Source organism: Rhinatrema bivittatum, unplaced genomic scaffold (assembly GCF_901001135.1).
Source record: "Rhinatrema bivittatum unplaced genomic scaffold, aRhiBiv1.1, whole genome shotgun sequence".
In the NCBI taxonomy this organism is placed as follows: Eukaryota; Metazoa; Chordata; class Amphibia; order Gymnophiona; family Rhinatrematidae; genus Rhinatrema; species Rhinatrema bivittatum.
The window spans coordinates 38,315-60,365 of record NW_021821467.1 but is presented as its reverse complement, the minus strand read 5'-3'; the positions used below and the strand labels follow the sequence as shown (position 1 = coordinate 60,365).

Sequence of the window (22,051 nt, the reverse complement as noted above, 5' to 3'; positions counted from 1 at the left end):
ACCTCAATCATTGACGCAATATCATCACTGGGACTCAGTCAAATTATCAATGGCCCAACGCACAAAGCAGGTCACACACTAGACCTAGTCTTCATCAACACTAGCATTTGGTCAAACCACAAAACTAAGATAACAGAAATACCATGGTCAGACCACTCTATCATCCACGCAAACTTATATTCAAATTGTAAACTCACAACAAGAAAAAGCACAACTAAATCCTTCTCATACCGTCCCCCTTTTTGCATTGAAACTCTTCAAGCAAATCTACAAACTGAACTAAAACCATAGACCTGTCAAACACGAAAACGCAACATCATCCTGGATTACCATAACTAGAACTGTAGCAGATAAGATAAATCCCATGATAAAGAAAACTATAAACTCAGTTGCCAACTCAGCCACAAACTCCTGGATAACTATCAACACAGACATAGCCAATACATTATGTCCCACGATAAGAAAGGAAATCAAACAATCTACAAAGCAAAGAGCACCATGGTACCCCCCAGAACTGAAACCTCAAAGCGAACACTGAGACAAACTGAAAAACAATGGAGACGAACCCCCACCTCAAACCTGAAAGACAAATACAGAACACTCCTACATAACTACACAACAGACCTCAACACAGCAAAGTGCAATTTCTACACATCAAGAATTCATGATTACCAATATAACCCGAGGACCCTCTTTGCCTATGTCAAAGACCTAACCAACCCCATCCAAAATGACAATACGCCAAACTCCAGCAACATCTCCAGTGAAAAACTAGCACAATTCTTCAAGGACAAAGTAAACAACATCATTGCCAAGATTCCCCAAACCCACAACGACCCAATTGACATCCCCCCTCCCATCCACACATGGTCACAATTCACACCCGTTGCTTCCACAGAAATTGAACCTATCATCAGAAAAACCAACCCTGCATCCCACCCATTAGACCCCATCCCCATCAAAACCCTAAAACTCATCAGAGAGATTATTGTCAAACCAATAACCTACATCATTAACTTATCCCTAGAACAAGGAATCTTCCCAGAAAAACTCAAAAACGCCATCATCAAACCAATCATCAAAAAACCTCAACTCGACAAATCCGACCCAGCAAATTACAGACCAGTCTCTAACCTCCCATTCCTAGCAAAAATCATCGAAAAAAACAGTCAACAATCAACTCACAGAACACCTTGAAACCTACAATGTTCTACAGCCTGCACAGCAATGGTTTCAGAAAATTCTTCAGCACTGAAACCCTCCTCCTCTCTCTCACTGATACCATCCTCAGAGGCCGCGACAAAGGCAAATCGTTCCTCCTGATACTTCTTGATATATCTGCCGCCTTTGACACCATCAATCACAGAACTCTCCTCACCAGACTTAAAGAAATTGGTCTCCAAGACACCACAATCAAATGGTTCAACTCCTACCTCTCAAACAGATCTTACATCGTCAAGACGAACTCATCTGAATCCTCTCAAGTGCCCCTCACTCATGGAGTCCCACAAGGTTCTTCCCTATCCTCAACCCTCTTTAACATTTACCTCATCCCAGTATGCAAATACCTTTCAGAGGCAAACCTCACCTACTTCATCTATGCAGACGACATACAAATATTACTCCCCATAAACAAGTCCATTCAACTCACCATGGAAAAATGGAACAAACTCAGCTCAAATTTATCCCACTTGCTATCTCAATTATCACTATGCCTCAACCAAGCCAAAACAGAAATCATTCACATCCACGATGACCGTCCCTCTTATCCACTCAAGTGCACCCCCTCTGACCACCCAGGAAGCTCAACCAACCCGGGAATGCCACAAATATCACCCACGCCGTCCACAAGAAACCTAGGCGTAACAATCGACAGCCAACTCAACTTTAAACGACACATCTCCAATACAATCAAGGATGGATTCTTCAAACTTCAGACACTAAAAAAACTCAAACCCCTTCTCCAAGAGCACGATTTCCGAACAGTCCTTCAATCAATTATCTTCTCAAAACTTGACTACTGCAACTCCCTCCTCCTCGGCCTACCAGAAATCCATATCAAACCCCTCCAAGTTCTACAGAACGCTGCCGCCAGAATCATCTCTAACAACAAAAAATCCTCCCACATCACACCCACTCTCAAAGAACTCCACTGGCTACCCATTACACAAAGAATCCAATATAAAACCCTCACCCTCATGCGCAAAAAAATAAACAACAACAATATGAACTGGCTAAACAACGCAATACATCCATACCCCACACAAAGAACTCTCAGATCCACCAACACTGGCCTCCTAGCCGTCCCCAATCTCAAATCTGCACACCTCAACGTCACCCGCAAACGAGCCAAAGCAATAGCGGGCCCCACCTTATGGAACTCCCTCCCCACCTGTCTCAGAAATGAACCTTCACTGCAAGTCTTCAAAAAACACCTCAAAACATGGCTGTTCTTAAAAGCTTTCCCACCTGACACGTAACCTGCCCAAATGCAACACACCACGCCCCCTACACAAGCATCTCGCGTAACCATCTTCCCTCCCTTGCACTACCTTCCTCCCACCTATCCCCCCCTCCTCCCCCCTTTCAACCCTCCCTGCTGTCCTTAACCATAAATTATCCTCATCAACAAGTCATTTTATGTACATATGTTATATACTATAATCAAATGTTCCATGTAATCCTGTTATTTCTGTTATAATTCGTTATATTTATTACAATGTTATAATTTATTATATTTATTACAATGTTATAATGTAAAATAGGGCTGTTTCTACCCTATTCTTTTAGTTATCTGGAAACCGATGTGATATCTCGATCGAACGTCGGTATATAAAATAAATACATAAATAAATAAATAAATAAATATAAAAGAACCAAAAAATCTGAACCTTTGGTACAATGAAAACATCAGAGCAGCCAAACGGAAACTCAGAAAAAAAGAGAAATCATGGAGAAACAACAAAACAACCACACTACTAAACGCATACAGAGCACAACTAGCAGAATACAAAAAACTCATCCATAAAACAAAAAAAAGACTTCTACACTAACAAAATAAACAAATACCAACAAAACCCTAAGATGCTCTTCAACATAGTAAAAAGCCTAACCAAATCATCTTACGATGATCAGCCACAATCAACAACAAAGATCACTAGTAATGACTTCGCAGACTTCTTTAATGAAAAAATCAAAATCCTCATAAAGAACAACCTAAAAAATGACTCACAAGACCAGAAAATACCGAACATTCAAACAAAAAGCTGGCCCAACTTTGAGGCAGCATCATCTTTGGAAGTCCAAATGATCATTAAAAAAATGATCCCAGTCAAACACCCTATTGACGCCATACCCATTACAACGATAAAAAATCTCGAACCATCAATAACTAAGACGATAACTGAAATCGTAAACCTTTCCCTCACATTTTACTTACTGAATCGCGTGGGCATATCTAATAGGGCCATCAACATGTATTTGCATGTTGAGCGCGTGTTTTCCGCCCCTTACTGAATTAAGGGGTAAGGGAAAACGCGCGTCCAATGACAGGTTAACAGTGCTCTCCGTCGGAGTGCACTGTACTGTATCAGCCTGTTTGTGACTCTCCTAGCAGAGGCTGGGCAGGGATACAAGGCATGTGTCAATCTTTTTAAAGATTATCTAAACTGTGTTATTGACTCACATGTACTCTGTATGTGGAAATTCTGTTCTTAAAAATAATATTGAAACTTAAATGAAAGATGTTTATTTTTCACAGAAAAAAATCCAAATGCACTTGGAGCCTCTGAGAAAGGAGCTGGAAGATCTTCTGAAGCTTAAATCCAGTGAGGAGAGGAAAGCTGAGGAGCTGAGGGTGGGTGTCTGTGTCTCATCAGTGCCCTGAACCAGATCAATCAGAGGATCCTAGGATCCATCCTGCCTTGTTACAGAGGGCCTGGGAGTATTTCTGGTGCTTATTAGCTGAGGACAGGCAGATTGGGGATCATTTCTGCTCTCTCCCTCAGAGGCCAGGGATAGGTCGGGACTGATGCTTTTTAACCAGTTGCACTCCAGGATGTACATTTACCCCTTAATCACGTGTGAAGTGAGAGATAACTTTCCTCTGATGTAAGCATTTGATATTTGTAGCTTTTGATTGACTCCTGAGAGCTGTGACGCAGTTTCTGGTGGTGGATCCTCGGGTGACACAAAGCTCAGGAGGGCTCTGGGAACAGCAGAGATTCCTTGTTCATTGCAGGACCTGCATCCAGACCTCTGTGCACCTAAACCAGGGCCGTGTTACTGAGATTTCCATCTCTTTGTTCCATGCAGAGCCAGACAGAGATCAAGAGACGGAGGGTTGAGTCTGACTTTGAGGAGATACAGCGGATTCTGACTGAGAGGAAGCGAATCCTTCTCTCCAGCCTGGAGGAGGAAGAGAAGAAGATTCTGCAGAGAATCGGGGAAAATGTGACCCGGCTAGAAGAGCAAATCTCCTCCATCAATCACCTGATCTCCGAGCTAGAGGAGAAGAGTCAGCAGCCAGCGGCAGAGTTACTGAAGGTGACAGCTCAGAGAGATTTCTAAGGAAGTTACAGATCTGCCATGAGGGCTGCTGGAATTCACTTACAATATAAAAACCCTAATATAATCATTTCCCTGTAAATATCAGCTGCAGTGATACATAAGACAGGCTAAACACATCAGATAAATCAGTGGGAATCTGAGGAGGGAATAATTATGTGCATAGGTGCAGACATGGAGATTTTCAGGATTACTTGATATTATAATTGCGTAAGATCAGGAATTAGATCTGGGTCTTGGCTGGATTCACTCAGGAGAATTTTCAGCCACTTAAAAATGCTCCTTTTGATTCAAGAAACATTAAATCTGAATATAACCGGAGCAATCAGTGGTCGGCTGCTGATATTTTACAGACAATGGTATAAAGTGTAAATCTTCCTGCCCTGGAAGAATAAGCCAAGTCTTGAAAGCCCCAACCTGTCCCAGCTCTTAGAAAGCTGGGTCGTAAGTCCTGCGAGAGATGGTTTATTATAACAAATCAGAGACAGAAGGAGCATCTTCCAGTAACTCCCGACTCTGCTCTGTAGGGTCCCAGATCTTTAGTGATACTCGGGAATGGATGGGACAAGCAGCTCCACCTTTGCTCCCTTCCACCTTCCTTGTTACCCCCTTCTCCTCCTCATCCCTACTCCCACCCCTCCTCCTCCTCCTCATCCCACCCCTCCTCCTCCTCCTCATCATTGCTCCCAACCCTCCTCCTCCTCCTCCCTGCTCCCACCCTCATCCTTCTCCTCCCTGCTCCCACCCCTCCTCCTCCTCATCCCTGCTCCCACCCCTCCTCTTCCTTCTCCCTCCTTCTCCATCCCACCCCACCCCTACTGCACACAAGAAAAACAGCCTTCATTCCTGGTCCCCAGGCTTCTCCTCTCCCTCTCCTGAATCCCTTTCTTTGCTCTCTCCTTACATCTTCTAGGGGAGCTCTCATAAGAAAACCCCACAGTCCCAAACCTCTCTCCTTACATCTTCCAGGGGAGCTCTCATAAGAAAACCCCCTCAGTCCCGGCCTCTCTCCTTATATCTTCCAGGGGAGCTCTCATAAGAAAACCCCTCAGTCCCAGCCTCTCTCCTTACATCTTCCAGGGGAGCTCTCATTTGAAAACCCCTCAGTCCCAGCCTCTCTCCTTACATCTTCCAGGGGAGCTCTCATAAGAAAACCCCTCAGTCCCAGCCTCTCTCCTTACATCTTCCAGGGGAGCTCTCATAAGAAAACCCCTCAGTCCTAGCCTCTCCTCTTACATCTTCCAGGGGAGCTCTCATAAGAAAACCCCTCAGTCCCAGCCTCTCTCCTTACATCTTCCAGGGGAGCTCTCATAAGAAAACCCCTCAGTCCCGGCCTCTCTCCTTACATCTTCCAGGGGAGCTCTCATAAGAAAACCCCTCAGTCCTGGCCTTTCTCCTTACATCTTCCAGGGGAGCTCTCATAAGAAAACCCCTCAGTCCCGGCCTCTCTCCTTACATCTTCCAGGGGAGCCCTCATAAGAAAACCCCTCAGTCCCGGCCTCTCTCCTTACATCTTCCAGGGGAGCTCTCATAAGAAAACCCCTCAGTCCCGGCCTCTCTCCTTACATCTTCCAGGGGAGCTCTCATAAGAAAACCCCTCAGTCCCGGCCTCTCTCCTTACATCTTCCAGGGGAGCTCTCATAAGAAAACCCCTCAGTCCCGGCCTCTCTCCTTACATCTTCCAGGGGAGCTCTCATAAGAAAACCCCTCAGTCCCAGCCTCTCTCCTTACATCTTCCAGGGAAGCTCTCATTAGGAGCTCCCAATGCCTGCTCCTCATCAAACTGCTCCCTGCCTGTGAGAAGGAGGAAGGAGGATCCTCTTTCATTGCATGGAGATTCTTTGCTGTATAAACAGGCAGTTATGTGATTGCAGAGAGCTGAGTGTGGAATATCCTAAAGTGTATAACAGCTGCTCATGATCTGTAGGGTGAAGCTAGAAATAATCTCTGTCTTGTTTCTCTTCTAGGATGTGAAGGACACCCTAAGCAGGTACAAGCTACTTTCTCATCTTTGCTAATTGGCTGGATATTTTTATTTTTGTTAATGGTGTGTGGGGAGGCTGGGGAGGGGAGGGGTGAGACGTGTAGGGGGAGAGGGGTAACAAGGGATCTTATTGATTGCTGATCTGGAGGGAGAAGTGGGATTAGGAATTGGGGAGAGGGAGATAGGAATGACTGAGGGGATTAAGGATGATAAAAAGCATTGATGAATGGAGGCGAGGGGATAGTAAGGAGAATCACAAATCTGTTCTTCCTTCCCCAATTTGGCCCTCCCTCTATTCTCTCCCTCCAACCCAACCCCTCTCCCCCTCCAGACTTCATCTTGTGACTCCCAACCTCCTCTTTCCCCGTCCTTCAATCTCTTTTCAGTTTGGAGAAGAGAGGACTGAGGGGGGATATGATAGAAATCTACAAAATCATGAAAGGACTTGAACAAGTTAATGAGAATCAGTTATTTACTCTCTCAGATAATAGAAGGACCAGGGGCACTCCATGAAGTTAGCAAGCAGCTCATTTAAAACAAATTGAAGAATATTCTTTTTCACTCAGAGCATAGTTAAGCTCTGGAATTCATTGCCAGAGGACATGGTTAGAAGAATTAATGTACCTGGGTTTAAACAAGGTTTGGATAAGATCCTAGAGGAAAAATCCATGAACTGCTTTTCCCTGTACGTACCAGGATCAGTCCAGACTGTGGGTTATGTCCCCCTTCCAGCAGATGGAGTCAGAGGATAAACTGAGAGGGCGGTCCCTCATGACTGGTGTGCGCCCTCTGTAAACCTTCAGTATTTCTCTGACTCCAGCAGATTCGGGTTGCACCTTCAGTTCTCCCATTTTCTTTCTGTGAGAATAGTCTTTGTTGATTTATTTCTCCTGTTTTCTTGTTAACACTTTTTACTTGGATGGATCTTATTTAAAAAAGAAAGAAAGGCAGAGGCTTTTCCTTGTAGCTTTGCTCTGCTTCCTATGGGCTGTCCTGCTGCAGGCCTGCAGGCAGAGCTTTCATTCAGTGGCAGACCTGCCATCTTTTGTATTTATTGCTGTATCATTTTGGGGGTAAGTTTGGTAACTTTCCTTTTACAGGGCTGTCATTGGCTGCCTTTAGGGGTTAAGTTGGGGGTCCAACCTCTCCCCCTCGATAGCGACCCCCGCTGCCCGGAGATGTCGTTTCCTCAGGGCAGCCCCTAAGCTTCAGAGATGCGACATCCCTCTGGCATGGAAAAAACCCCAAAAAACGGAACGGGTCGTTGAAGTTCGTCAGGCAGCGCAGGACTTTGATTTCGGTCCTGCTATCGAAGGTTTTTGGAGGTCTGGGTTCCAAGCCCTTCTTTACTTGCCTCCATGCCGCGGCTGACGCGAAGCAGCGCCTGCGGGGAGCCCGGATCACAGCTCTCCCGGGAAGGCCTGTGTGCTTGGTGCCTCCCCGGCGGGGAGGGCACCTCGAGCCCTAGAGGGCAGTTTGTTTCATGCGTAAATACGCGCCAGGCTCTGAGGAGGTCAGCCCCGTTCCCGTCCAACGCGGGAACGGCGGCCATCTTGGATCCACTACTTGCTGCTCCAGCGCTGCCTCCCGGGGATTCAGACACTGACAGAGTTCATTCTCCTCCGCTTCTCTTTCCGTCGCACCTCCCCAATGCAGAGCCGCCCTCAGAAGACCCTCACCCCCCCCCCCCCCCCCTCCTCCAGCCATCCCTCCCCTGGAGCCTTTTTCCACAGAATTTATTCTGCTGATGCTTGAGGCTTATTTGGCAAGGCTCAGCCAGCACCAGGAGGCGGTTTTGGCTCCCCCTCCAGTGGTCAGTCTGTGTTGTTATTTTTAAGGGTTTTGGGTGGACCCCTGGACATGTGGCAGATGACCATGCCCATGGGGGGAAGTCCCGTGAGGGGCCACAGGTCAGGCTCAGCCTTAGGACACACACACAGTTAGTTCTTTTATTAGACAGTATGGTGAACCACCAGAGGTGGCAGTAGTGAGCTGGAATGTAGCCCGGCTGGGCTAGTAGTCCCTCAGGCTCTGGAACACGATCCCACAATGGCTGTGCTGTAATGGATAGAAACTGATTACGTGAGTAGCAGCAGTGGATGCAGGGTTCAGGAGTAGAGCCTCGTTGGTAATGTACTCACGCAGCGGTCTCTCGGTATGAAGCACAGGAGCTGGAGTAAAGGCAGGCCCTCGAGGAGCGAGTACCTGGTTCCAGGGAACAGCTCTGAGAGGTGAAGGTGGTAACTCACAGATGGTATAGGCAGCGGTGTCTTCCAGGCAGAAGTGAAGTCCAGGTAGTGAGTCCAGGAACATGAGCCCTCGAGGAGCGAGTACCGGTTCCAGACAGCGACCTGAAAGAGAAGAAAGAGAGAGAGGACCCCGAGGAGCGGGTACCCCAAATAGAGAAGTCCGGGATCGGAGGCAGAGTAGCTAGATACGGAGAGCGAATCCCATCCATAATCGATTCCCTTGCTAACTCATAAGCTTTTTGTATCCTGGATGCATGATGTCATCACAGGGGGACGCCCCTGAGGTTCGCACCACTGAAGGTACTTGAAGCAGGGCCGCGCCCCCCAAGGCAACTGGACAGCATGGCGGGAGGCAGCACTCAAGCCGATCCGTGGACACTGGAGAGGACGGCAGGCAGACACCGCAACAGCAGGAGGAGTCGCCAGAGAGGTAAGGAGGGCGGAGTGGAGACGTCAGGCAGCAATAGTCGCAACAGTCTGGGGGACTCCCGGACGTGGCAGGGTAGCCTTGGGAATCGGTTCCATCACGGCCCAGTACAGCACCAGTATTTCTGGCCCTGCCATTCCAGTGGTCCCTTCACTATCCTCTAGGATTCAGACGGTTGCCCATCCAACCTGTCCTGACCCTCCACCCCCGACGGACCCTGCAGTGGACCCTGATCTAGATGACCCCGACGCCCTCGGCGCAAATCAAAGGGGATGTTCCTCGGGTTCTACGCCTTTTCCAGAGCGATGAGATGGTTCCGTTTATCACACATGTCCTGGCCGGATTAGATATTGAGGCCCCACAAGAGGCTCCTGCCGCCAACTCTGCACAGAAGAGAGGGGATCCCATCCTACCAGGGCTCAAGCCACCTTCGAAGACTTTCCATTTCATCCTATGCTCCTCCAATTGCTGTCCAGGGGGAGGGAGACTCCGGAGGCCTCGCTGCGGGTTGGCAGAGAGATGGACAGACTGTATCCACTCCCCGAGGAGTTCCTGGAACTACTTAAGGTACTGAAGGTGGATGTGTCTATCCGCAGTCACAGCTAGGACACCTATTCCTGTGACTGGAGGAGCAGCCCTCAGGGATTTGCAGGATCGCAAACTTGAGGTGTATTTGAAGAGAGTGTTTGAGGCGTCCACCTTGGGAGTTCGAGCTGCTGTTTGTAGCTCCCTGATGCAGCGTGCATGACTCCGGTGGGTCCAACAACTACTCGGGACTCAGGACCTGCCTCCAGGGGAGGCACAACAGGCCGAAAGGCTAGAAGCTTTCATAGCGTATGCTGCGGACGATCTGTATGTTCTTCTCTGGGTACTGGCCAGATCTATGATTTCCGTAGTCTCAGCTTGGCGCCTCCTCTGGCTCAGGACTTGGTCCACGGATTCCTACTCCTAATCTCAACTCGGCTTCCTTCCCTTCAAGGGTAAGTTGTTATTTGGAGAGGAGATGGAGCAACTTATTAAGTCGCTCGGGGAGCATAAGTTACTTAAGTTACCGGAAGATCGTCCTCGGAGATCCAGAACGTACAGCTCCGAGCGGAACCGTTTCAGAGGACCACGGTGCTTCCGCCAGGTGCAACCAGTGTTCCATAGGCCTCCCTCATCTAGATCGCAGTCCTGGTCTCATTCCTTTTGGGGATGAAGATCAGCCCGAGACACCCTCGCCCAAGGACTGCCACTATATCTTCACAATGAAACATTGCCGGCCCACTTTTTGAGTCCTCAGATAGGAGGATGCCTGTCGCTCTTCTACGAGGAATGGGTCACAATCACCTCAGACCAGGGCATCCTGGATATTCTACAGCGCGGTTATACTTTAGAATTTGCTCGACCCCCTCAGAGACAGGTTTGTCTTTTCTCTGTGCGGACAAAGGAAACAGGGTGCAGTACGTCAGACGCTAGACCGCCTCCTGGATCTGGGAGCCATTCTTCCGGTGCCACTACCAGAACAAGGACTTGGCCATTATTCCGTCTACTTCGTAGCCCCCAAGCAAGAAGGCTCCTTCCGGCCGATCCTGGATCTCAAGATGGTCAACAGGACGCTCAAGTTACCACACTTCAGGATGGAAACTCTGCGCTCAGGGATTGTTGCGGTGCACCGGGGAGAGTTCCTGGTGTCTTTGGACTTGATAGAGGCTTATCTTCATATCCCCATCCTGAAGGAGCATCAGCACCTCCTTCGTGTCAAGATTTTGGGGCAGCACTTCCAGTTCCAGGCCCTGCCATTCGGCCTGGCAACCTCTCCTCGCACCTTTACCAAGGTGATGATAGTGGTGGTGGCGACCCTGAGGAAGGAACGGATCCTGGTCCCTCGACTTTCTGGGAGCTCATTTTGACAACAAAGTAGGCACAGCCTCTCTTCGTCTGGAGCGGGCCCAATCGCTCCTTCCTCAGGTTCAGCGTTTCGGGACCTCCGACTTCCCACAGCCTGGGATTATCTCCAGTTGCTAGGTTCCATGGCCTCCATGACAGATATTGTGCCTTGGGCCTTTGCCCACATGTGTCCCTTACAAAGAGCATTACTCTCCCTTTGGAAGCTGGTATCTCAGGAATTTCAGGCTCCTCTGCCAATACCGCCCCTACCCAAGGACAGCCTGACCTGGTGGCTCAACCTGTATCATTTGCTTCGAGGAGTAGAGCTCGAGGTTCCAAAATGGGTACTCATTACAACAGGCGCCAGCCTTACCGGCTGAGGCCAGTGTGCGGTCGGCACTCGATGCAGGGTCAGTGGACACCAGAACAGGAACTTGGCCAATCCATCGTCTAGAGACAAGAGCGGTCTGTCTTGCGCTGCAGCGTTTTCTGCCCCTAGCACAAGGCCGAGCAGTGCGGATCCTCTCTGACAATGCCCCGACTGTGGCGTACATCTATCGTCAGGGGGGAACAAGAAGTCTCCATATGACTCGGGAGACGAACAAGCTGATGCCGTGGGCGGAACTCCATTTGTCTCACCTGGCGGTGTCCCACATTGTAGGGGTGGACAATGTTCAGGCGGCTTTTTTAAGTCGCCAGCGCTTAGATCCCGGAGAATGGGAACTGTCCCAGGAGGCATTGGCATTACTTGTCACGCGATGGGGGACTCCCCATCTGGATATGATGGCCACGCAAAGGCTCCGTGCTTTTTCAGCCACAGAAGGGAGCATGGAGAAGAAGCCGTCGATGCCCTAGCCCTCCCATGGCCGAGGAACATCCTACGTTCCATGGTCCCGCCTTGGTCCCTGGTGGGAAGAGTGCTCCGAAGAATAGAGGGTCACCAGGGGCCCATGATCCTCATGGCTCTGGAGTGGCTGTTGCGACCATCGCTGCCCGACGTCTTCACTCCGCCCTCTTTACTTCTGTGGCGACTCCCTCCATGTCTGAAGGATGGCTGGCTGCCGTGGCATCTCCCTGCCGTCTCCCTCTGGCATCCCCGGACTGGCTTGCCGCTGCAGATCCGGCATGTTGCCTGACGCCTAGGGCGCGCGCGCTCCGGTGAAGTACCAGCAAGGGCGCGAACCTCAGGGGCATCCCCCTGAGACAACGTCATCCGCTTCTGATATTTAAAGGTCTTTGATATCGCTACTAGCTGAGTTAGCAAGGGCTAAGGTTCGGATAGGACAAGGTTATTCGCTTACCCTGCTTAAGCCACTCTGCCTCCTCGGACTTACCAGAGGTACCCGCTCCTCGGGGGCCTCGCTCTCTCTTTGCTTTTCAGATTACAGACAGGAACCGGTACTCGCTCCTCGAGGGCCCTCGTTCCTGACTATCTGCTGATTTCTCTTCTGCCTGGAAGCCATCATTATCTACATCATTGTGAGTTACCATCACTCTCTCAGAGCTTTCCCTGGAACCAGGTACTCGCTCCTCGAGGGCCTATCCTTTCCAGCTCCTGAGCTCCCTGAGACCAATATGTGAGTGTTGTCAACTAGTTCTCTTCATGAACTCTGCATCCCCTGCCTACTCACTGTCTACAGTTTCTCAACAGCTCAGCCATCCAGGGATCACTGTTACAGTATCTGATGGACTTCAGCCCTGCCGGACACTTCAGCTCACTATTGCCACCTTTGGTGGTTTCAAGACCTGTTTAATAAAAGAACTAGTGTGTGTCTTTCTCCATACTCTAAGCCTAGCCAGTGGTCCCTCTCGGGATCTTCCCCCGGGGGCGTGGTCATCTGCCATCGGCCCAAAGATCCACCTACTACTATGTTACAATGTATAAATAGTAAGACACCCCTGTCCTACTATTACAACTGTTATATTGTGAACCGATGTGATGTACTCCAACGAATGTCGGTATATAAAAGCAAATAAATAAATAAATATCCAGCAGTCTATAACAACAGATTGCTAAGTCCGCCTACAGAATACATCAAATTGATACTCCTATCTGATTGCTCCTCCCATCAGCATAGCGGATTAGGACAGATTGCTAACTCCATGGATCCGGCTTAACTCCATGGATCCGGCACAACTCTCTGGCTTGCAGGCCATACCAGGTGTGGCACTGCGCATCTCGGAGCTGCAAGATGCCTTAGAGAAACTTACTGCAGCATTTCATCAGCTACACACACACAAGGTTCAAGGCACAGCGTCCAACCATGAAGGTCAGTTACAGGAGGTAACTTTGAAGACTGTTGTACCACTGGCAGCTCCAATCAACTTTTCTGGAGAAATCCAGAAGACTCGGGGCTTTTTAAACCAGTTCTGCATGCACTTTACTTTACAACCATCTTTATTTCCTATGGCTCTCTCCAAGACTACCTACATCCTTTCGTACTTGGATGGTAGAGCTCTGTCGTGGGCATCCACCTTGTGGGAACGCAAGGACCCCATTTTGCAGGACATGGAAGGATTTATGGACTTGTTTAAATCCGTTTTTGATGACCCTGCGTGAACCTCTGTTGCCGGTTCTGCTTTAGTGGACTTGAAGCAAGGCAGCAGATCATTGGCTGAATTTGCCATAGAATTTAAGGCTCTTGTGGCAGAACTCCGCTGGGACCCCAAATGTTTCAAGACACTCTTCTGCAGAGGCCTGGATACCCGTTTGAAGGACAAGCTGGCCACTTGCCAGACACCTGACTCGCTGGACGAATTAGTAGCCTTGGCCACTCGGATTAATCATCGACTCCGGGACAAGGTAAAGGGACTCCAGCATAAGGTGTTACCAGGGTTGAAAAAGGCCAGTGCTACCAATACACCTCGGATGGTTCCAGTAACTTCTGCTGCTGATACAGATGAACCGATGCAACTTGGTCATGGACGCTTGACCTCCAAGGAGAGAAGATTCCGGAAGAAGCGCGGCCTATGCATGTACTGTGGTCAGGCCGGGCATGATGTCTCTACATGCTCCATTCGTCCGAAAGGATGGATGGGCAAAAGTCCTGCAGTAGGACTATTCTTAGGCCTCACTGCGCCTTCTCGTACGCTCTCTCTCCCAGTCTCCTTGACCAACAGACCAGCCAAGGTTCAGACTCCTGCCCTGGTGGACTCGGGGGCAGGAGGCAACTTCATTCTCAGATGACTAGTGGAATATTTGAGGATCCCCCTCATCAAGTTGAAAGATCCACTATGGTTATCCTCCATTCATGGAGAGCCCTTACCGGGAGATGTGACTTGCCAAACCAAATCAGTTACTCTCCGCACCGGAGTTTTTCATACGGAGTCACTCTCCTTCTTTGTACTGGAAAAGGCTGTGCACCCTATCGTCCTGGGGTTACCTTGGTTGCAAGTACACCAATCCCAATTCGACTGGGCATCTCTGGATCTCTCCAACTGGGGCCCAGAATTTCATGGGAGATGCCTTAAGGAGATATCACCTGTTTTAGGCACGCCTGCGACCCCAGCAGTATTGGGGTTGCTGCTCCGGTACACCCCATTCGGGGATATATTTTACAAAGAAGTAGTTGATGTTCTTCTCCCATTGGAGCCCTATGACTGTGCCATAAGACTGAAGCCCAACACTGAGCCACCGAAGGGTAGGATGCACCCTCTCTCAGCTTTTGAGAATAAAGCAACGTCGGAAAACATGGAAGAAAATCTCCAGAAGGACTTTTCCCTACCATCAGGGTCATCAGCTGGTGCAGACTTTTGCTTTGGGGGAAGAGAAGACGATACTATACCCAGTGAATGTTCTTCAATATCTCTAGACGAAGACGATACAATACCTAGTGAATGTTCTTCTATATCTCGAGACGAAGACGATACTATACCTAGTGAATATTCTTCAATATCTCTAGACCCAAAGAAGATACTCTTGGCAACCAGCCAGCCTGTTTCCACTGGCAATGCCATCAATTGTCCTCCAGCAACATCTACTGGAGAATCACCAATAGAAGTGGTTTCTGGACGTTCCCTAACACCGCCACTTCCACTGAAATCCTCAGTGATGTCCACAGCAGCTCATTCCATTGCTGCTGATATCTACAAACAAAATTCTTCCAAGACTCAAGAATCACCTGTCACTGATGCAGAAGACGACTTAGAAATTAAGATCAAAGAGATTCTGGATGTTCGTATAAGAGGCAAGACTTTTGAATACCTTCTGATGTGGGAGGGTTTCGGCCCCGACATCTGCTGATTTCTCTTCTGCCTGGAAGCCATCATTATCTACATCATTGTGAGTTACCACTGCTCTCTCAGAGCTTTCTCTGGAACCAGGTTCTCGCTCCTCGAGGGCCTATCCTTTCCAGCTCCTGAGCTCCCTGAGACCAATATGTGAGTGTTGTCATCTAGTTCTGTTCATGAACTCTGCATACCCTGCCTTCTCACTGTCTACAGTTTCTCAACAGCTCAGCATTCCAGGGATTGCTGTTCCAGTATCTGAGGGACTTCAGCCCTGCCGGGCACTTCAGCTCATTACTGCCACCTCTGGTGGTTTCAAGACCTGTTTAATAAAAGAACTAGTGTGTGTCTGCCTCCATACTCTAAGCCTAGCCGGTGGTCCCTTTCGGGATCTTCACCCAAGGGCATGGTCATCTGCTACCGGCCCAAGGATCCACCTACTACTATATCCAGCAGTCTATAACAACGGATTGCTAAGTCTGCCTACGGAATACATCAGATTGATTCTCCTATCTGATTGCTCCTTCCATCAGCATAGCGGATTATGACAGTGGCCTCATCAGCCGTGGTTCGCAGACTTAGTCAACCTAGCAGTGGACGGCCCGCTGCACCTGGGGCATCTGTCGAATCTCCTATGGCAGGGACCAGTATTTTTCGACAAGGTAGATTGCTTCTGTCTAGGGGCCTGGCTTTTGGAACAGCGCCGGCTGAGGAAATGAGGGTATCCAGCAGCATTTATCTCCACTCTTCTTAAGGCTAGGAAGCCTTCTACCTCCAGGTCCTATGTCCAAGCTTGGAAAGTGTTTGAGGCTTGCTGCCAGTCCTCTTGTCTCTCTTCACGGCGTCCGACCGAAGCCCAGATCTTGTCATTCTTACAGCGAGGGCTGGAGAGGGGATTAGCCTACAATATTCTCCGAGTTCAGGTGGCAGACTTAGGTGCTCTAGTTCATCATCGGGGTGGCCCTCCTCTTGCGACACACCCTGACGTGGTCCGGTTCTTGAAGGGAGTAAAGCATGTGAAACACCGATTCGCAATTTATGCCCCTCGGGGAGTTTTGATTTTGATCCTTCGTATTCTTGGCGGGCCGCCCTTTGAACCGCTGTAGAGCGTTACCCTCAAGGACCTGACTCTTGAGACAGTTTCCTTGGTTACCATCTGTTCCGCTCATAGAATCTCGGAGCTGCAGGACTTGTCATGTAGAGAGCCTTATCTCCGCTCTACGGATCCCGGAGTATCTTCGGGTATCGTACCATCTTTCCTTCCAAAGGTTGTCTCGTCTTTTCATCTGAATCAGTTGGTGGAACTGCCATCATTCCGGGATGAGGATTCCAAGGAGCTCAAGCGCCTAGATGTTAAGCGAGTCCTCCTTCGATTTCTGGAGGTTACTAATGACTTCCGCTTATCAGATCATCTTTTTGTCTTCTGGAGTGGTCCCAAGAAGGGGAACTAGGCTTCAAAGACCACCATTACCCAATGGATGAAGGAAGCAATCTCTACCGCTTACATTGGTGTGGGGCTTTAGCCCACAGATGGTATTAAAGCTCATTCTCTCTGAGCTCAAGCAGCTTCCTGGGCAGAAAGCCTAGCGGTCTCTCCGCAGGAATTTTGCCGAGTGGTCACTTGGAAGTCTTTGCACACTTTTGTGCATCACTATCGCTTGAATCTGCAATCAACGACCTCGGGTTCTTTGGGGTTCAGGTCATTCGAGCTGGGATATCAGTGGCCCACCCTATTTAAGGGAAGCTTTGGTACAACCCATGGTCTGGACTGATCCTGGTACGTACAGGGAAAATAAATTATTTTGTTCCTACTAATTTTCGTTCCTGTAGTACCATGGATCAGTCCAGACGCCCACCCTAAGGATTTTGCATTTTTTCTATGGGTTAATCCTACAGCTCGACTGTGTAATCCTTTCAGGACCTGTTTGGGACTGACTGAGAGTTCACATTGCAAGTTTGCCTATTCAGATTTACAGTTTGATGTTCAATTTAGTTGATATTCATTTTTGTATTGATCCATCCAAGGGGGTTTTCTTTGTTGCTTGGATATTCTTAATACTGAAGGTTTACAGAGGGCACACCAGTCATGAGGGACCGCCCTCTCAGTTTTTGCTCTGCCTTCATCTGCTGGAAGGGGGACTTAACCCATGGTCTGGACTGATCCATGGTACTACAGGAACGAAAATTAGCAGATAAGGAAATAATTTTCTTTTAATTTTTAAGCAATAGTAGCTTGAGATTTGTTTAATATTTGGGTACTTGCCAGGTACTTGTGACTTGGATAGGCCACTGTTGGAAACAGGATGCTGGGCTTGATGGACCCTTGGTCTGACCCAGTATGGCAATTCTTATGTTCCCACCAATCTCCACCCAATGGATCTCTTTCCAGCCCTCCCTATCCCAGTGCAGAGAGAGATGTTGAGGTGGTCTCTGGTCTGGCACTGGCAGGAAGCAGTAATTGTATGGACTGTGCTGCCTGATGAATGTTCGCACTCCTCACCCCTTCCCTGATCTCCATGGAGGGGGAGTCTGTGTTCACACAGCATTAAACCTGGGATCCTTTGATTTCTTATCCCTGTGAGATTGTCATGAATACTTTCATACTCACTTGCTCACTCATATTAACATAGTGACATAAGAACATAAGAAATTGCCATGCTTGGTCAGACCAAGGGTCCATCAAGCCCAGCATCCTGTTTCCAACAGAGGCCACAAGAACCTGGCAATTACCCAAACACTAAGAAGAACCCATGCCACTGATGCAGTTAATAGCAGTGGCTATTCCCTAAATATAATTGATTAATAGCCATTAATGGACTTCTCCTCCAAGAACTTATCCAATCCTTTTTTGAATCCAGCTACACTAACTGCACTAACCACATCCTCTGGCAACAAATTCCAGAGCTTTATTGTGCGTTGAGTGAAAAAGAATTTTCTCCGATTAGTCTTAAATGTGCTACTTGCTAATTTCATGGTATGCCCCCTATTCCTTCTATTATCCGAAAGTGTAAATAACCGAGTCACATCTATTCGTTAAAGACCTCTCATGATCTTAAAGACCTGTATCATATCCCCCCTCATCCGTCTCTTCTCCAAGCTGAACAGCCCTAACCTCTTCAGCCTTTCCTCATAGGGGAGCTGTTCCATCCCCTTTATCATTTTGGTTGCCCTTCTCTGTACCTTCTCCATCGCAACTATATCTTGTTTGAGATGCGGCGACCAGAATTGTACACAGTATTCAAGGTGTGGTCTCACCATGGAGCGATACAGAGGCATTATGACATTATCCGTTTTATTCACCATTCCCTTCCTAATAATTCCTAACATTCTGTTTGCTTTTTTGACTGCTGCAGCACACTGTACCGACGATTTTAAAGTATTATCCACTATGATGCCTAGATCTTTTTCCTGGGTGGCAGCTCCTAATATGGAACCTAACATTGTGTAACTACAGCAAGGGTTATTTTTCCCTATATGCAACACCTTGCACTGTCCACATTAAATTTCATCTGCCATTTGGATGCCCAATCTTCCAGTCTTGCAAGGTCCTCCTGCAAAGTATCACAATCCGCTTGTGATTTAACTACTCTGAATGATTTTGTATCATCCGCAAATTTGATAACCTCACTCGTATTCCTTTCCAGATCATTTATATAAATATATTGAAAAGCACCGGTCCCAATACAGATCCCTGAGGCACTCCACTGTCCACTCCCTTCCACTGAGAAAATTGACCATTTAATCCTACTCTCTGTTTCCTGTCTTTTAACCAGTTTGTAATCCACGAAAGGACATCGCCTCCTATCCCATGACTTTTTAGTTTTCTTAGAAGCCTCTCATGAGGGACTTTGTCAAACGCCTTCTGAAAATCCAAACACACTACATCTACCTGTTCACATTTATCCACATGTTTATTAAAATGTGATTACTTAAAGACTGTCATGTAAATAGTGTTATTTTGACCAACATAAGGTTTGCAGGATTTTAAGTTTTTGTGCACAGAATACCTGGGAAGTCCCCAAACATTAAATACATTCCATGCTACTAATGCCAGTACTAGCAGTGGCTATTCCTTAAATCAACTTGATTAATAGAAATTTATGGACTTCTCTTCCAGGAACTTATCTAAACCTTTTTTAAACAGACCTACACTAACCACATCCTCTGGCAATGAATTCCAAAGCTTAACTAAGCATTGAGTTTCCTTAGATTTAATTGTGCTACTTGCTAACTTCATGGAGTGTCCTGTAGTTCTTCTATTATATGAGAGTAAATAATCAATTCTTATTTATCTGTTCTAGTCCTCTATCATATCCCACTCAGCTGACTCTTCTCCAAGCTGAACGGCCCTAAACCTTTTAGCCTTTCCTCACAGGGGAGCATATGAAAATATGCCACAATTCCGTCAAGCTAATCGCCCCACGAGAAACTCCCTTGCTGGCACTCTCCAAATCCCCTCACTGAAAATTGGGCACCTTACCAACACCAGGGATAGAGCCTTCTCCATTGCGGGCCCCACCCTCTGGAATTCCCTCCCGGTCAAGCTCCGCCTAGAACCATCCCTGAGCCAATTCAAAAAAGGAATCAAAACATGGCTCTTTAGACAGGCATACCCTAATTCCTCTCAACCCTAACCATTGTCCTTGAACCACATTAGTTCACGCTCAGCCTTTATCGCTCCTCCCTGTCCTCCCCCACCCCTTCCCCACCACCCCTCCTGCCCACTTCCCTTGCAATCCTCAGCCCCCCTTTACCCCACCCTCTCACCCCCTAGCAACCCCTCCCTGAAAGTACTCGTGCTTTAAGGTACCCCTTTTTCACTCTACCCCACCCGCCCCTCTTTCCCCCTGTTCCCTCCCTTCTTACTCCCCCTCTCTAGCATTTAACTATACATATGTACACTTGCCTCCTCATACTGTAAATAAGCCCTCATATGCTAATTCCTCAAGTGTACATGCCTCGTTTACTTTGTTTATAAGTTCTTTTGCATATTTAACCCTAACTTGAATGCAAATAGTTGTAATTCTGCTCGTTGACTCTCCTCCTTTGTATTTCGCATATTACCCAGTTAACCCTTCCCTTGTTCATTGTAATTTCCTTTCTCAGTTACTTGTAAACCGACATGATGTGTCCTACGAATGCCGGTATAAAAAAAAAGTGTTAAAAAAAAATAAATTCCATCCCTTTTATCATTTTGATCGCCCTTCTCTGTACCTTCTCCACTCCAACTATATTTTTTTGGAATTCCAGTGACCAGAATTGCACACAGTATTCAAGGTGTGGTCTCACCATTGAGTGATACAGGGGAGTTATGACATCCACCATTTTATTTGTCATTCCCTTCCTAATAATTACTAACATTCTTTTTGCTGAACAGCCCTAACCTCTTTAGCCTTTCCTGACGGGGAGCTGGTCCATGCCCCCCATCATTTTGGTTGCCTTTCTCTGTACTTTCTCCAGTGCAACTATATATTTTTTGAGATGCAGAGACCAGAATTGCACACAGTATTCAAGGTGCAGTCTAACCTTGGAGCACTACAGAGGGATTATGACATCCACCATTTTATTGTCATTCCCTTCCTAATAATTTCTAACATTTTTTTGTCCAGCACAGCACACTGAGCCGACAGTTTCAATGTATTATCCACTATGATGCTGAGCTCTTTTTCCTGGGTGATAACTCCTAAAATACAGCAAGGGTTATTTTTCCTTATATGCATCACCTTGCACTTGATGAACTTAAATTTCATCTGCCATTTGGAAGCCCAATCTTCCAAGCTTACAAGGTCCTCCTGCAATTTATCACAATCCACTTGAGATTTAACTACTTTGCATAATTTTGTGTCATCTGTAAATGTGATCACCTCACTCTTTGTATTCTTTTCCCGATCATTTATAAATATATTAAAAAGCACCGGTCCAAGTGCAGATCCCTGAGGTACTCCACTGTTTACCATTTTCCAATGTGAAAACAGACAATTTAATCAGACTCTGTTTCCTGTTTTTTAACCAGTTTCTAATCCATGAAAGGATATCGCCTCTTATCCCATGACTTTTTCATTTTCTTAGAAGCCTCTCATGTATGTTTATCTCACTCCTTCCACCTGTCCTTTCATTATCACTTGTGGGTGAACATCTCCCAAAATAATCCCTGCAACTCTCTTACCTGTTTGTTTATCTCACTCCCTCCACCCGTCCCTTCTCTATCTCCTGGTGTTGAACATCTCCCAGAATAATGCCAGTGACTCTCTTACCTGTAGTTCCCTGTATGTACCCAAACCAGTCCAGACTCCTGGGTTTTGCCTTCCTTCCAGCAGATGGAGACAGAGAAAATCTTTGCAGACACTGCCTCTTAAACCAGTGTGCCACCTGCAGCTCCTCAGTATTGCTCTGTCTCCAGAAGATGGAGGAGGTGCAATGTTGCGCTGGTGGTGAATCTTTGGCCCGAGGTGGGGTTGATGCTACCCATAGGGCTACCCCCACGGGTCCCCACCATTGGGAGGCGGAGTAGGCCGGGAGATGGAGGCCAACTGGAGCTTCACCAATACCAGCCCTCATTCCCTGCAGGTTGAGCCCTTGGGTGCAGGGGCCGGCTGGTCTTAAGCGGGCCTCCATCCGATGAATCCCAGTGGATGTTCGAAGTAGGCAGCCAGGGACCAGCAGAGGTATCGGAGGGACCTAGACAGGTCCGGACGAGGCAGGAGTCCAGAGGCCCGGGCAGCAGAGATG

General features: G+C 47.8%; 1 protein-coding gene across 1 annotated transcript in view; it reads left to right on the top strand.

Moving 5' to 3' along the window:
- The window catches only part of LOC115082677 (E3 ubiquitin-protein ligase TRIM39-like), a 54,078-nt gene that overhangs the window by 1,362 nt on the left and 30,665 nt on the right, over positions 1-22,051 (top strand). The window contains exons 2-4 of the mRNA XM_029586872.1: positions 3,761-3,856; positions 4,315-4,545; positions 6,534-6,556. Coding sequence (XP_029442732.1) covers positions 3,761-3,856; positions 4,315-4,545; positions 6,534-6,556 — 350 coding nt within the window. The remainder of the gene's footprint in view (positions 1-3,760; positions 3,857-4,314; positions 4,546-6,533; positions 6,557-22,051) is intronic.